Raw genomic sequence first — 16,989 nt, 5'->3', positions numbered from 1 at the left:
CCGTCCCCATGTGCAAATCCTCGAGCCTGACCTAACGAAGCTGAACTACAGTCGTCTGGATGGCTGGCAGAGGGTCACCCAACTACAAAAAATATTTTGGAGCCGTTGGCGCGAAGAGTATCTCACTCTTTTGCAAGAGCGCGCGAAGTGGCGTAGCTCCGCGCAAAACATCTGCAAGAACGTTCTCGTCCTGGTGAAGGACGAAAATCTTCCTCCAATGCGTTGGCCACTGACTAGAGTGGTCGATGTCGTTATGGGCAAGGACAGAGTTTGTCGCGTCGCTGACCTGAAGACATCCTCCGGAAACATCAGGAGGGCCGTCACTCGGCTATGTTTGCTGCCCCTTAAGGAATCTGTTGAGAGACTAGCTCCCAACGGGGGGAGTATGTTCGGACCAGCCGTCGAAGAATACCCATAAATTTAAGCATTGTTATTGTATGAGCAGAGTGAGCCGCCTATGTTTTGCAAACGTTGACGTTCTGCAAAGCTAAGAGGTGCTGCGCTCTCCCGCTAAAGGGGCTCTCTGCCGCCGCAACTTCGGCAATAACCTTGCTGTGCCGCCGCCACTTCGGCAATCACATTTTATCTGCCGCCTTCGTCTTTTAGTTCCATCCCTCTGCGCATCGGCTGCATACCTCTTACCTATCTGGCCCTAGCAAGCAGCCGGCCTTGGCCCATCCAAAAAATCAAATAAATATAAAGTTTAACCTAGTTCTCTTTTTTATTTTGAAAACAAATAGGTGACAAAAAAGCTCGGCATCTCAAACAGTGCCCTCAGTACAAACTACACCGGGATCGTAAAGAATCAGTCCGGAAAAACTTCATACTTCCGTCTCTCCTTAACTGGGATGCAGGTGTATCTACTTTAGGTGACGTAGATAGACCTAATCTGTTGAGCTGCATAAGCTTCAAGGTTCCCATTAGACTCACTAGAAACTATGTACCGTTGTTCCTTCCACTTTTTAGATCGAATTATTCCATGCATGAACCGTTTAGGGCCTTATGTGCGGATACATACTCATAAACCATTCTCGTAATTAGTAATAGTATTTCTATGTTGAATGCATGCTTAGTTCTCTTAGTAAGTTTTGTTCTTATTTTCCTCGCATATTAGTATAACATCATTCCTGAATGTTCGCGTTCGGTTCAGCTACGCGCTGCGCGTCATGCTTTAGCGCCCCTCTGTCGGTTGGGCGGGCGGAGGGCTGCGTTTTTCCTGCGATCCACGCGTAATAGCATTCTGCTGGTGTCACACTGGCCACTTGATGATGCAGTAATAGCATCGCCAATATAAAAAAAAATGTGGGAAGACAGTTTTCTCTTATATGAAAATATGGATGGCGGGCCGCAATGCTTGATTTTCTTACATATTTCAAGTCGATGCACAATTTTTTCACTAAGAGGAACCAAGGAGCATGCTTCGAAACAATTGGATTTAGTGGCTACATTTCACCTAATATAATATTTAATAATATTTTAATATTTCCTCTCAATATTTGTTCTTTTCTTTGGTGCAAAAAATTTTGCTTTATCTCAATTTCTGCTCTAATATTTTCCAGTGTAAAGCAGCAATCGGATTTTCCTTCGTGCGGATTCGTGCCAGTTGTCTGCGCACACAAACGGACTAAAAACATTTGAATGGCTGCATGCTGACCTCTAGACTAGACATAAGCTTTTTGTGCGCGGTCATACTAAAGTTATCCTAATATCCAAAAATTTTTACGCAGTTTAATCAAAAAAAGAGACTTTGAATAGCGCTACATTAATCTTATAAATCTCTTCCATAGTTATTATCAAAATTACAATTGTCTAAGTTTTTTCAACTTCACATATTTTATGGTCCCCCGCAACTGGCACCAGCTTGTCAATTCTCATGCACAAACAATTATAGCAATTACAGTCTGTTTTTAGCGACTATTGCTTTGAAATCGGCTAGATTATTGCCCTCCCAAATATATATATTATTGAGAAATGTTTTTAAAGGAATCCGGAAAATTTCAACCATATTTAGAACTTTAGCTAATATAAGTTATTCATGATATGATATTACAACCCAGTTGTAATAAGAGCAGTTCGAAATGTAGAACAAGTTTTGTTTATATGTATACTTAACTATGATCATACTAAAAAACTACATAGAGTAGGAAACAACTGTCGAAGGTTATATATTTTCAAAATGTAAGAGTTAATCTGCTTCTAAAGTTTGGAATCTAAAATTGTATGTAGCAACATTATAACCGTAAAATCCATATAATCAGTTCTAAAAATATCTTTAAAAAAGTTGAGTCTTACATTGCATGTGTTGCTCCCATTTTTGTATTCAATTTTTCCAATGGAAAATTTATGAATATTGGTCTTCGTCTTTATAATAATCCAATAACCTTGCAAATAAGATGAAAGAAAGTCACAAAAGTAACAGACGAACAGATAATCATGTCTCGGGTAATTAAAGATATATTAATATCCTAAAGAAGGATCTAAAGGGGTATTTACAGACTACCTTTTTATATTGGAAGAAACCCAGAAACCCTACATATACATATACATATACATATACATATACATATGCATATACTTATACATATACACATACAAATGTATATTTATACGTACCTATATTTTAGTAATCATTAGTCTGAACCAAAATTGCATCTAATGTATATTTGTATATAGTTGATTGTGGCCAGTCCAATGGTTTGGGAACAAATTTAAGATATATTTATTACAAAATAAGACATTTGTTAACTATGCGCTTTGACTTAATTTGAGACACATATGTATGTATATAATTAACGTATGCATGTATGCATACTATTCGCATGTGATCATTCACACACAACTACGGTCCACTCTCTTTTCCAAGTTCAAGATCCAGTGTGTTGGGAAATCGACTCGGCTCGCTACGTACCTTTTTTATTTGTCAGGAGTGCATCCTCGGGCTAATCCTCGCAAGGGTATGTAAAAATGTATCTCATTGTGCAATGTAAATGTGTGAATAAATATTAATTTTTCACAAAAATAAAACATTTTTCACATCGACTTATTCGACCGAAGCGAAAGTCTATGGCCTCCACAATTTTGAAGATACAAGAAAACCAAAAAAGCAGAGCATAAAGAGAGAGATAGACAGATGTATATGGCGGAATACAAAAAAGTACCGGATAAACGGAAGCAGATAAAATATTCTAAAGTTCTAGTCAAATAGAATGGAATGGAATGGAAATAGACGGAATGCAAAAACTAACATTAGAACATGACCAGCCCTCTATATGTTTCTCCCATCACAGTATGTCTTTTCTCAAAGCAAAACATTTTTTTTTTTTGTTTTTATGGAGCTATTTCTTGATATAAGGAAATAAGAATTTTTTATTTAAAATGTAGACTTGTATCTTACGAGAACCAGGTTAACAACAAGTCGAACCAAAATTTATTAAAATATACGAATTTGATTCGACTATAGGCGTACACGAAAATTTGTCCTTCTTAAACATAACCCTTCAACATCAACTACATACATATGTATAGCCGTAATTAACCTTGACAATTAATCTCGACAATATTTTTTGTACAAAAAGTTCTTTCAAAATTGTTTACTCAAAAACATAATTTTCTTGGACCCATTTTATCGCGTAGAAATATTTACTTGTATAACTATATATATATAACTATCTCTTTTCAGTGACGTTTTGGCTTTTCGAATCGCAATTTATAGTGGATTTCTGACCTAAAAAATATCTTCAACGTCATGAGCGCTTCACGCCATTTTCTGCATACAAAATCAATTTAAATGTGGGATGAAAATGAGTATGTGCTTTCATATGTATGCATGGATATGTGTATATTTGTTTTGTACTTACGAGTATATTTTGCGATATGAATTTTCCGTTCGTCTGCTTCCATCATCATAAATGACTTGGTCCAGTTAGTAGAGAATGGTCATTTAGTTCAAGCAGTAAATTTTTCGTGTTCTTCATAGATCGATTTCCAGTGCACATTTGCCTGTTCAAAAGTCAAGAAGATAAAAATGGGAAACTCAACAATGGTCCGTGTGAAAAAAAAAATTGTGACTATAGTATTAAACATGTTATGGATAAAAGGCGTTAAAAATTAAAAAAAAAAAACAATGACTTAAATATGTAACTTAAAAGTCGATATTCAAAGTATACGCAACCCTCATTCCCGAAACAATGTTTTATATACTCGTATTATAATAATAAATTATAATAAATAATAATTATAAAACGTTGTCAAGAAGAATCTTAGTTTGAGCAGTTAGTTTAATATAGTCAAGTGTTATCTTTTTTATCTCTTTTATACTTTTTTATTAAATCAACAAGTTTTGGGTCGATGTTTTGCTTTGGGTCGTTGCCCGATATGCCCGAAATGTCTGGCGAAATAGTTGTAAATGCTTGATAAATCGTGTCTTTTTTTGGTGCTTAATCAATTGAGACGGGGTTTGACATTGGGCGTGTCCCCTATTTTATGTAAAAGTTATGTTTTCATTTCCGGCAATCACTTGAAGAGCGCTCTCCTCGGATTAATAGTGTAAATGTGAACTATGTGGACAATGATACAAACAAATGTATGCTTCGAACCATAAACAGTTTATAAATAGAAAAGAAACCAAATAGTTTCTACTCAGCGTAAGAAATCGCTGTCCATCGAGGCCATTTCTGGAATGAGTATAGGCCGTATATCGAACATTTACCTGAATTCAGTTTGTTTCGTTTTTTCGCTTCCCTTATCGCACCCTACCTAAAATCGCTAAGAATGTGGCATCCATAACTTTGAATTTGTGAGAAAACCAAAAATGTTTTGATGTATGTTTAGGGACTGTTTTTATATGAACCTTATGGATGCGCTAATTTATACAAGTGTAATTTCCCAAGCTCAAAGGGTATAAAAAAGTTCCATTTGGTCAAAAAAATAATATGAGAAGTTCTAGTCCTATTCGACAATTTCGTTTGTTCGTTATCTACGTTTTATCTATGTATGCGGAACGAAGCTGCGCTCAACGATCGGAGCGGCAAGGTAGCCATGCAAGTCATGCCCAAGCTTCACTTGCACTTTGGATACCACGCATTAAAGGGCATATCGCAATTTTACTTGTGCGTCGTATTTCCCGGTCATGAAAATTCGATCAGTGTAGTGCAGTCGGTAGTGCAGTGAAAACATCAATGCACACAAAATCACTAAAAGGGGATTCGGAAAGCTAAACTCATTAGCTGTAATCCCCTTGCTCGTGGTTCCCACTTGTATACATATACAGGGTGTCTTTTTCTGTCGTGCTAAGCGATTTCGTATAACCTCTTTTTAAAACATGGCATTACCTGAGCCTTATAATGCCGCAAGCGCAGTAATGCCGAGTGATGTCGATTTTTATAAGAATTACGCCGTCCATTGCGCGTCAATTAAAGGCCATGAATCGATTTCTCCCCAAGGAAGAGCTGACCGATTTACATGAGGCAGAGCTTCAAGCTCGCTTAGAGCAAATGAATTCGGATTTCGATGCCGCTCAAACGAGCCTTGAAAGTCTGGATTTGATGCTGTTAGCCCATGATACTCGACTGGAGTTTTCTAATACCTTTGTGGTCAGGTCCAAGCTGTCGCGATCATTTATGGCTGCTCGCACGGTTAATTCTGCTCATTCAACGGCTCGGCATATTCTCGACGAGAATTCGACTTGGTTCGCCTATGATATCATAGGCCGTTCTCGCCTGCCTGAGATGCAGCTTCCTCGATCTAGTGGAAACTAAATGGATTGACCAGAGTTCCATTCGAAGTTTTCGAGAATGGTGCACAAGGAGTCATTGAAAAATTCCAGAATCTTCGTGGATGCCTATATAGTGCTGAGCTGGATACGATTCGTTAGAGAATTACGACAAAGCATTAAACTTACGAATCAATAATAAACTTATACATTTTCAGGCACACGTCAAGGCTATTTTCGTAATGCAAGGGGTGAAGGAGCGCTAAATAATCGAATTGCGCGAGCTCAGCGACTTCTGACTTACATCGTGTGCACGAAATTGGACCACAATACACAAGCGAAATAGGAGGAGAAACTCGGAGACCTCAAAATTGGCCGTATGGTCAGGCCTGATCTCGTTCTTGAAATCTTTTTCTTAACTCCACATGTAACCATTTCAATTGATCCGAATATTATCTAGATGTCAGGAATTCCTTAGTCTCTCTGCTTTTAGTCAGTATATAGAAACAAATAAGAGTCACTTATGTTTAAACTGCCTCAACAATGGACACGAATTGCAGAAAGACAGGTCAGGATCATGCAGGCATTGCCAGTCCAAACATTATACGCTGCTCGACTTCCAATCGAGAGCTGGTGGAGGAGCTTTATGGCTCGATCTGGAATCGATCTGGCTAGCAACGTCCCTCGTCCATGTCACAGATTGTTATGGAAAACTTAACCCCTGTCATGCCATTTGGGATTCTGCATCGTAGACAAACTTTATAGCATCCAGACTCGCTAATTTTTAACAGATCATCGTTTGTCTCATGATAACATCTTCAGTATTGGAGATTCCATTCTACCTTTGAGCAAGTCTAGGCAGCAAGCTATCGCGATTCTTTCTTTAACGTGGATGCAAAGGGTTAGCCAATAGCGAAAAATGTGGATCCAGCTGACCCTGAATTCGTCAAGCCCGTACTAGCCGATATTCTGATAGGAGCTGGCCTATTCTTCGACCTATTGTGCGTGACAAAGATACGACGTTCGGCGCAATTACCAATATTAAAAAAGACAACTTGGTTAGATATCGTCTGAAAACATCAGTAGCTCAGAAGATAAGCGTGCAGCGTTATCCGCTTTTGAAAATTCTCCTCACATCTCCAATGACGATTTTAGTTCCACAATGCTGCACTACAAGCTGACACAGCAATGGCACCAGGAGGCAACCGATCAAGAGCAACAATACAATGCGCGAACTTACAAGTACAACAAACACGTATATATCTACGTGTAATGAAAGTCAAACTTCCACAACTTAAATTTCTACCTTGCTAAATTCCCTATGATCTGGATGTACTCATCAAAACTCACAATCACTATTGGAGTAGCCGTCATCCGCACTCAAAGATGCGTCTTCAAAAGTGCTTTCTTATCTATACGGATCGAAGCTGCGCTCAGCGATCGGAGCCGGCAATGCAGTCATGTAAAGCGCAACCAAGCTTCACTTGCACTCTGGATATCACTCATTAAACAGCATATCGCAATTTTTTTTTGCGCCGTAATAATCGAAGTAATTATTTGGTCGATCGGGCATAGAAATCATTATCTCCACAAACTTGATTCAGTGAGACATTACAGGAGTCTTAATACAAAATGTCGTTGCTCTAGCTCTTATAGTCTCTTAGAACTAGGCGTCAAACAAGACGGATGGACATTCGGACAGACATGGCCATAACGACTCGGGTATAGATGCTGAACAAGAATATATATAATTTATGTTCTGGGTTGTTGTTGCTGTTGTTCTGGGTACTAACACATCCACTTTTACCACAAATCTAATACTCTTTAAGTGACTGCGATTTTTCAAGAGATACATTTTTATCTATGAGAAACAAGTGCCGCGGCTCTTTTTTATACCACTGAGCTCATTATATATATATGTAAGATCTAAGATCTAGTTTAAACAATACATTTTATGTTTGATTTATATATTAAGTATATAAACATATATATATGAATTAAATATATACATATATATACTCCTAATTCTGTATTTACACGGAAAAAACCGTGTAAAATAAAACATTCGTTGATCGTATGCAAAAATAGATGATTGGTTCCTTATCTCTACAACCTATTAAAATTAAGAAAAAAATTAGGAATCGTTGGAAAAACAAATTTGCGTATACAAAATTTCTTTACCAAACACGTCTGATTGCATTGTCAGTTCACAAAATACTAACAAATTTTTTTTGCAAAAATGTAATTCCCATAAATTTCCACATGAAGTGTGCTATCTACAATTGATCTGACCAGTAAATTTGCTTATACATATGTATGTATACGCAAAAAAACAACGAAAGAGAAACAAATATGTATGTACATATTCTTATTTTCTTTATTTATATATTTATATATTCTTTATTTTTTATTTTCCAACCGTCTTATTTCGAAACTGTGTAAAAAAAGGCCATGTAAAAACAGAATTAGGTGTATACATACATATGTATATATATAGTCGACTTAGGTCACAACAATGAAACCAAGAATTTAACGAAAATAGTGTTATAATACAACAATAAGCAAGTTAAAAAAATATATATTCAACAAAAAACTTTAAAAATCTGAGACCATCTCCAAAAAGTCCTGCCACCTGGAAAAAAGGCTAAAAAAGTTCAAATTTGGCCTGTATTCCTTATATTTTTAATTGATTTCCTCTTGGTTAAGCCACGACTTGACTATCTTGCAGCAATTATTCGGGTCGTTGTCCTGCTGAAATATCCAGGCAAGTGGAAAATTATGGGCATATTCTCAGGGGACCTACGCCCGATGATCTGAAACAGCCCCAGACCATAATCAAAGCGCCACCATGTTTAACGGTCTTCTTTGTGTATTTTTGATTTAATTGTTTGTTGGGAAGACGTCCTGCATATAAATATATATAACTATATCTTCTTCTATATATATATATATATATTAATATATATTTATATATATTTATACAATTTTAAAGTCTTTATAACTCAAGAACGGCTGAACCGATTTGCCTGAAAATTGATGGGGAGGTAGCTAAGATTAAGGAGACTACTGTATTCCGTTCGAAAGCGTTCCCGTGTTACATGACATAAACTTCAGCACAGTAGGTTGTTTGTGACAGCCCCGACTTGGCTGTGTTTTTCAAAACATGTAATCATTATTCTGGTAGACTCAGATACGAAACTATTTCAAAAATTCTTAAAGTTATTTGGAATGGATTTTGAATAAAAACAGAAAAGAGTACGCGTTTAATAAACATACGTGTTTTTGTTGTTCTCATTGGAACAATATTCCCATCAAATCGTGCAGCATGTGAATAATTCAATTTACTCGAACAATCGAGGATGCTTTTATCTCAGCATTTCTAAGTCAGAAACGCACATTATTTGCTAGCATCATTTCGACATGCTCTCCATCTAACCTGTGCCACAAATACAAGGATAATATGTCAGAAGATATTTTACATCAAAATCGTGTAGGTTCCAGAAATCCCGATCTTGAAATGATTAAACAAAATTAAGCGATACTATTGATGGAAAACATGTGTTACCTCAGATCAGCAAATCGTGGAATGAATGACGCATTTTATCGCGAATTTGAACGGGAATAATTGAAGGCAATTGATGATGGCTTATATATCCTGGATGGCCCTGGTGGAACTGGTAAGACATTCCTCATGTCAATAATTTTAGCCACTTTTCGTAGGAGAACAAATTTTACGGTTGCAGTTGCTTCTACTGGAACAGCAGCCATATTGTTAGAAGGATGCCGTGCGTCAGATTCAGCATTAAAATTACCGTTAAATCTTTAAAATATTGAAGAGCCTATATGTATGTATTATTGCAAAACACTCCGCAATGGCCACATTTTTGTCAGCATCGAAAATTATCATCTGCATAAACGTGCATTTGAAGTACTTAACCGAAGATTATAAGATCTACAAAATGACACGAGATATTTTGGAGGAGCCATGATTCTACTGTCTTTCGATTTCCGCCGAACATTACAGTTTTATTGTAAAATTATCTCAGAGCATTTTCTGACTATCGGTAATGGCTAGTAGTAGCTGTCAACGAATAAAGCGGATTGATTTTATTTCCTCAGAATTTCTGTAACTTTGTCACAACAAAGTATTCCCAAACATCAATTCCAACTACAACGATGGGGAACGTTGTGAGTTGCTACTGCGACCGCAACTCTACATTTATACCCGATACATAGTGAGTATGGCTACATTGAGCGACAATGTGTGCGAGCGGGAGTCAGAAAACGTGTCTGAACGTGTCGTCGGGCGCTGCGTAGCCACTGCAAATTGATTTGTTGCTTTTGGCTATAATAATGATGCGATCTGATCCAGATTCGCTAATCTGGTAGATATGCTCATTATGATTTATTTCATTCTTTATTTATATTATATTATATTATATTATTTATAATATTTGTATACCCGATATATGGGGTATATTAGATTTGTAGTGAAAATGGATGTGTGTAGCGTCCAGAAGATCAGCATCAATAGCCGAGTCGATTGAGCCATGTCTGTCTGTCCGTCCCTATTAGCGCCTAGCGCTCAAAGATTATAATAGCTAGAGAAACGACATTTTATATCCGGACCTCTGTGATATGTCATTGTTACAAGTATATTTCAAAACTTTGCCCCGCCCACTTCCGCCCCACAAAGGGCGAAAATCTGTGGCATCCACAATTTCAAAGGTACGAGAAAATCAAAACCGCAGAGTCGTAGAGAATGACCATATCTTCTACACTCTTCTAGAATCTGAATTGGATCGTATCATTATTATAGCCAGAATGAAGAAAACAATTTAATTTTTTCTCGACCTGTCTCTCTCTAACACACTCGTATCATAGCCGGCTTTGCTTAGCGCAAAACAATAGCGCCTAGATCTCAGAGACTATAAGAGCTAGAGCAACCAAATTTTCGTATTATTATTTTAATTTTTGAAGTTTTATGGCATTAAAAAATAATATGGACTTTTAGTTACGAATGACATTTCTGCCCCTTTTTAAAGAATTGGAATTTTTTAAAGATATTAAATGCGTTTATCCGAAAATAAATATTTTTGTTGGTTTCCTGTTTGTCCTTCAGATCAAATAGTGCTTTTAATATTATTTTAATATGTCAAGGAAATCGTGAAAGTAATATAGGAGGCCTATAATAGAATCATATTTTGAATAAGTGTTCAGAAATATACTGAAAATTTCTAATTGTTTTATGTTGTATTTTTATTTATACAATTTGGCCTAAGCACAGTTAAGAAAATCAAGCAAAGGAGGAATAGTTATAACTTTGGTGTTAATACACTTAGTCTCTCTTTCTCGTTCTCTTTCCATCAACGAATTAACACCCAGTCGTTCTGTCACTCAATCCGCCAGGGCGCAACACTGGACTGCCCACGGCAGGCCAGGCAATATCACAGGAATCTACACAAAAAATTCGGACAAAACGGACAAACGTTAACGAAATTATTATACCCCTATCCTGTATTTTTGGGGTACTGGGTGTTTGGGTGTTCTAGGGAAAAGTTGTTTTGATTGTGGTTAAAAAACATATAATTTTTGTTTTGTTTCCCTTGTAATTTGTTGGAATCGTCCCATAAATTCCTTACTGGTTTTTGTGGTTAGTTTTTGATTGGGGACAAGACAAAATTATGGAAGTGTGGTATCTTCTGGCAGCTTTTTAATATAAAAAGTATATATGTAAATAAGACAAACGTATAGTAAAAAAACAGTACACATATAAGCAACTTAAAATACGGATCTGTATATTTCAGAGAGTATGTGATTCAAGAAAAAATATAGTGCAATATAATAAGTCCTAACGTTGAACAATTTTACCAAGAAATATATTTTTCTATCAAGAAATTTGTAGCTTATTGTAAATCTATAAATAAAGTAACGAACCAGGGAAATTAGGGAAATTTTTCTGATGGAGAGAATATATGACGCTCCCCGAACATCTTAGCGCAAATATTCAGAGAGGAACATGACGAATACAATGTTTATGCTCACATCAAATTTTTTTGATTTTTTTTTTTAAACACTAGCAACTACTGCTACGAGTGCAGTTTGTGATTTTCGTCTCATCCGATGCTGCGACACATGTCGTTGGTAGCAAGAAATACAAAAAATGTGGATCGCGTAAGAGGGAAGACTATATTTATTCCCTGTCTTCGATCGTAATAAACAGCGGTGGCTGTGGGATCTCTGATACTAACGTTAAAGGTGTTACGACTTAGGCCCTCTTGAACCATTGAGCAAACGACAATAAGGTTGTGTCCGTAAAATCTTGCAAGTAGATACAAATATAAATTTATAGTCGTATTTACCAGCAAGCAACAAAATTATTTGTTTAGAAACAGTCTTCAAATCAAACACGCCTATACCTGATTCGCTGATTCGTTGTATGACAGTGTTCCTAAATCGTATGCATTTGTGTACAAAAATTAAAACTGCCAAAAAATATAATTAAATTATTCGGGATAACGAAAAATTCTTGAGTTGTCGAAATGAGCGTAAGTCTTTGTTGCCGTAGCTTATAGCTACGTTATAAGATATAAAAACAAATGCTTATTAGTGAATATAACGTTTTCTAAACAACACAACGTTTTCAAACAACGACCATAAGTGTTACTGGTTAGTTCATACGGCGAGCTGCGATACAATTTATTAAATAGTTTTCGATGTGTGCGTTTTACTACTTCGGGTAGGATTATATTTAAGCCGACAGATAGTCGTACGAATAATAATATACTAAAAAAACAATCAATTTACTAAGCGGATAGTCATATAACAATTATTCCAAAAAATTAATGGTTCACTTAACTTTTTATTAAAAATAGTACCTTTAATAAAATGTATTCATTATTCTGCCAAACGACACAAAAGAAAATTGTAAACCGTTTTAATTGTGGGAGCAGGTACTGTTTCAGACATGATCATTATGTTTAAAATGTTTTTTATTTATGTATTTTGTTGAAAATAATTGAATAATAATTGAAACAAAAAAGCACTACCTAGAGACGATCAAAAAATCAGTATTTTTGAAAAAAATGGGTTTTCTTTATTACATTATTAAAAAACTTCGAAATTTTATTGAAATATCATTATTTTTACCTACAGAAATACTGATATTTGTTTGTTGGGATTTGTTTGGACTACTTATAAGAGACGCAGATTTGACAAACACATTTTTATAAGCGATACTCAAAGAGTATAGGGGTATTTTAAATTTGTAGTAAAAGTGGATGTGTGTAACACCCAGAAGGCAGTGTCTCCGACCACATAAAGTATATATTCTTGATCAGCATCAAAAGCCTCGTTGATATAGCTATGTCTGTCTCTTGATTCAGTATCACATGAGTCTGGATACAAAATTTCGTTGTTCTAGCTTGTATAGTCTCTGAGAAATAGGCGTCAAACAGGACGGACGGACAGATGGACAGATATGGCTCTATCGACTCGGATTGTGATGTTGATCAGGAGTATAAATCATTTATGTTGATTATTGGTATACAAAGTAAAAAACTTTCTATACTCAAAGTATATGACATTGTTTGTCAATACAAACTTTTTATGTTTTGCCAGATTTATAAATAATTAAACTATGCAACACCATATTTCCGCTCAGAACCAAACCGACTTTTTCTGATAGTTGTCTTTAAAAATGCTAACTGTTTTTTTATGGTGTTTTTTTTTACATTTTTTTTCGACTTTGAAAGGTAAAATTAAAACGAGGGGGAACGTTGTGAGTTGCTGCGGACACCGCAACTCTACAGTTATACCCGATACTAAGTCAGTATGGCTCTCCTCCGGCAGCGCCGCTAATATTAAACGACACGACAAAGATTGCTTGCGAGAGAGACAAAAAATCAGTCTGAGCGTGACGTCGGGCGCTGCGTAGCCAATGCAAATTGATTTGTTCCTTTTGGCTACAAAAATTATCTGATCTGATCCAGATTCAGCGATCTGATAGATATGGTCATTATCTATGATTCTGCGTTTTTAGTTTTCTCAAATCTGCAATATTGTGGATGCAACAGATTTTCGTCCTTTGCGGGGGCGGAAGGGGGTGGGGCGAAATTTTGAGATATACGTTTTATAGTGAGATCTAACAGGAGTGCGGATACTAAATTTGGTTACTCTAGCTTTAATAGTCTCTGAGATTTGTGAATATCCCCAGATTTGCATCCTTTGCGGGGGCGGAAGGGGGTGTGGCGAAATTTTGAAACAAACTCGTCTCGGTCCGATATATTAGGAGTGTGGATACCAAATTTGGTTGCTCTAGCTTTTATAGTCTCTGAGATCTAGGCGCTAATGTTTTACTCTAAGCAAAGCCGCCTATGCTACGTGTGTGTTAGAGAGAGACAGGGCGAGAAAAAATGAAATTGTTTTCTTGATGCTGGCTATAATAAAAATACGATCCAATTCAGATTCCGCAGTCTAAAAGACATTGTCATTCTCTACGATTCTGCGTTTTTAGTTTTCTCGTATCTTTAAAATTGTGGATGCCACAGATTTTCGCCCTTTGTGGGAGCGGAAGTGGGCGGGGCAAAGTTTTGAAATATTTTTGTAGCAGTGACATATCACAGAAGTCTGGATCCAAAACATCGTTGCTCTAGCTCTTATAGTCTTTGAGCATTAGGCGCTGAAGGGGACGGACAGACGGACAGACGGACGGACGGACAGACGGACAGACAGACATGGCTCAATCGACTCGGCTATTGATGCTGATCAAGAATATATATACTTTATGGGGTCGGAAACGATTCCTTCTGGACGTTACACACATCCATTTTCACCACAAATCTAATATACCCCAATACTCATTTTGAGTATCGGGTATAAAAACGAGTTTTAAAACTTTTATAATATGAAATCGCTCATTGAAAAAATATTCGTTAAAAATTTTTAAAGACCCAAATCTATCAGAAAAAGTCCGTTGGGTTCGAAAGAAGCTTTATCAAAATAGATATAATTATTAGATACTATGTAGCTAAAATGAAAATATTAACTTTTTAACTTTCCGTATGTTTCAAGGATGAATTGACGAAAGAACAAATCGAACGTAAGTCTGCTTAAATACTCTTAACATTCGTATCAGATTTTCTCATTTATACGTTTTGATACAGTGCTTCGCAATGCATTCAATGCATTCGATCCAGAAAAAAATGGATACATCAATACTGCTATGGTTGGAACCATTCTAAGCATGTTGGGTCACCAACTGGATGACGCGACATTGGCCGACATTATAGCTGAAGTCGATGAAGATGGATCGGGTCAGATTGAATTCGAAGAATTTACGACATTGGCTGCTCGATTTCTTGTTGAAGAGGATGCCGAAGCAATGATGCAAGAATTAAAGGAAGCCTTTCGCCTTTACGACAAAGAGGGAAATGGTTATATAACAACAGGCGTCCTTCGAGAAATTCTGCGAGAATTAGATGACAAACTGACTAACGATGATCTGGACATGATGATTGAGGAAATAGATTCGGATGGATCAGGAACCGTAGATTTTGATGGTTTGCTAAATAATGTCATGGAAGGTGAGACATATGAATTGAATGACTATTTTTAATTTTTAGAATTTATGGAAGTTATGACTGGTGGCGACGACTAATACATGGATTGATCGATACAATGCTAGCAACAAAATTTAAATAGTCTTAAATTGTTGGTCTATAAAAAAAAAATAATAAAAGTCCAACTTGAAATATCAAATATTTATTTATAAAAATGTATTTTTTTGATACGTCAATCTTAATATATTCTAGCTCAGGACAACAAGTTTATCTAGCGATGTCTGTGTGTTTTGAAGATATACATATGTATGTACATATGTATTAGAAACATCGCCATACTATTCTTTTATAAAATATTCTTTCCTTCGTCAAAACTGGCCAAATTTTGTATTTTTCTACAGCAAACTGCTTTTGATTTAAGATCATTATTTTGATCGTTTTCTTCGTTCTTGAGTTAAATATATGACTTCAGATGCTTAAAAATCAATGTCAATCTAAATATTGAGCAGCGTTTCATAAAAAATTTCAGCCCTACCTACAATATGAAAATTCCCGCAAAAGTGAAAAAGGTAGCAAATAATTTAAAGGACCTTGGCTTCTTTGATGGCTTTGAAAAATTTCAGTAATGCATTAAAACAAAAAATATTTTTTTTTCTAGTCAAGATAAGCACAATGATAATGTATTATTTAAACAAGATTTCCTTTCTATGGAATTTTCACCGTATCAATTTCCTACCGTAGATACTGCTGCAGTGTTGGTTTCAATGTTTGCCCATAATCAACAGATTATAGTCAGTGGTGTACTAGTAGAGGAAAACCCTATTGTTGTCCGTCATTTGCACTGCCCACTGTACCACACTGTCATCTACATATGTACTTATAAATATTCTCGCGCTTTTCTTTCCTTCCTTGGCTCTCTCAATCTGTTGCGCTCTTGTCGAAGCCTCGCTTGCATTGAATTTGAATCTTTGAATTGATCTATGCCTACTTATTTGTCGTGCTCTCGTGCTATATCTAATTCTATCGTTATCGAAGCGGCGCACCTCTCGCTCTTGTTCTATATACCAAAAATACAATAAACATTTAATTCAGTTACTATATTAACCGATTAGAGCGTTATTATTGTATTAGAAAGCAAGCTGATATATTAGATGATCTCCTTTAAAGAGGAGCGTTCGGTAAAATATCAAGTTGATGTGAGAAAAGAAAAAGGACTAAAATAATCCAACCTAATCTTTCACATTTGTATTTCAATACTACGTACATGTGCAACTTGCAAACAGAAAGGGGCTGGAAATATTACTCGAAGAGTAGATTTTTGTTATAGTTATGATATATATTTAGTTATTTATTTGTCTCTAATATACTTACAAGCTAAAAGTGTACTGTTGGGGCTGGGTGCCCTAAAAAAGGTGCCATAAAGTTAATATATTATTGATCAGCATCAATCGCAGAGTCGATATAGCCATGTCTGTCAATCCGTTCGCTCGTCCGTTTTGAATCACAGAATCATAGAGAAGTATGTGGTGTGGTCATTACCTCTGAATGTCTGAGATGTGATCATAAAAAAAATATGATGTAGAATGTGAAGAAAAAAAAACAAATAAATATACAAAAAAAAAAAATAACAAATCTAGTATATTAATTTTAAAATTATGAATCAAACGCTTATTTTTTTTTTTTAGAAATCAGCTTCACTTAAATTATGATCTAATATAA

General features: G+C 35.9%; 2 protein-coding genes and 2 long non-coding RNA genes across 8 annotated transcripts in view; 2 read left to right on the top strand and 2 right to left on the bottom strand.

Annotated features, from left to right (window-relative positions):
- Window positions 1-3,986, bottom strand: part of stw (laccase) — a 104,646-nt gene extending 100,660 nt beyond the window's left edge. The window contains exon 1 of the mRNA XM_033379229.1: window positions 3,858-3,986. Coding sequence (XP_033235120.1) covers window positions 3,858-3,906 — 49 coding nt within the window. The 5' untranslated portion in view covers window positions 3,907-3,986. The remainder of the gene's footprint in view (window positions 1-3,857) is intronic.
- LOC117183791 (uncharacterized) lies at window positions 698-1,868 on the bottom strand. The gene is made up of 2 exons (XR_004468968.1): window positions 1,368-1,868; window positions 698-1,261 (listed from the first exon to the last, which is right to left on the bottom strand). It is a non-coding gene; the product is annotated as an uncharacterized lncRNA (long non-coding RNA).
- Window positions 3,934-15,475, top strand: TpnC41C (Troponin C at 41C). Of its 5 annotated transcripts, XM_033379232.1 has the most exons (5): window positions 9,681-9,774; window positions 9,857-9,945; window positions 14,783-14,810; window positions 14,875-15,270; window positions 15,334-15,475. In XM_033379232.1, the coding sequence occupies exons 1-5, from the start codon at window positions 9,696-9,698 to the stop codon at window positions 15,366-15,368; spliced, it is 627 nt and encodes a 208-aa protein (XP_033235123.1). In that variant the 5' UTR covers window positions 9,681-9,695; the 3' UTR covers window positions 15,369-15,475. The 5 variants fall into 5 exon arrangements, with proteins under 5 accessions (XP_033235126.1, XP_033235125.1, XP_033235123.1 ...); XM_033379235.1 differs by lacking the exons at window positions 9,681-9,774; window positions 9,857-9,945 and adding an exon at window positions 3,934-4,042; XM_033379234.1 differs by lacking the exons at window positions 9,681-9,774; window positions 9,857-9,945 and adding an exon at window positions 9,355-9,387.
- LOC117183793 (uncharacterized) lies at window positions 4,049-6,045 on the top strand. The gene is made up of 2 exons (XR_004468970.1): window positions 4,049-4,582; window positions 5,929-6,045. It is a non-coding gene; the product is annotated as an uncharacterized lncRNA (long non-coding RNA).
- Window positions 15,476-16,989: the final 1,514 nt, after the last annotated feature.

Source organism: Drosophila pseudoobscura, chromosome 3 (genome assembly GCF_009870125.1).
Source record: "Drosophila pseudoobscura strain MV-25-SWS-2005 chromosome 3, UCI_Dpse_MV25, whole genome shotgun sequence".
Classification (NCBI taxonomy): domain Eukaryota; kingdom Metazoa; phylum Arthropoda; class Insecta; order Diptera; family Drosophilidae; genus Drosophila; species Drosophila pseudoobscura.
This window is presented reverse-complemented; position numbering and strand designations above follow the sequence as displayed.

What these genes read in the sequence shown, in the direction of transcription:
- TpnC41C (XM_033379232.1), top strand. Translation starts at nt 9,696, where the DNA reads ATGATTCTACTGTCTTTCGATTTCCGCCGAACATTACAGTTTTATTGT. An exon ending in AGAGCATTTTCTGACTATCG is followed by an intron (nt 9,775 to 9,856) that starts GTAATGGCTAGT and finishes GTCACAACAAAG; the next exon opens with TATTCCCAAACATCAATTCC. An exon ending in ACATTTATACCCGATACATA is followed by an intron (nt 9,946 to 14,782) that starts GTGAGTATGGCT and finishes GTATGTTTCAAG; the next exon opens with GATGAATTGACGAAAGAACA.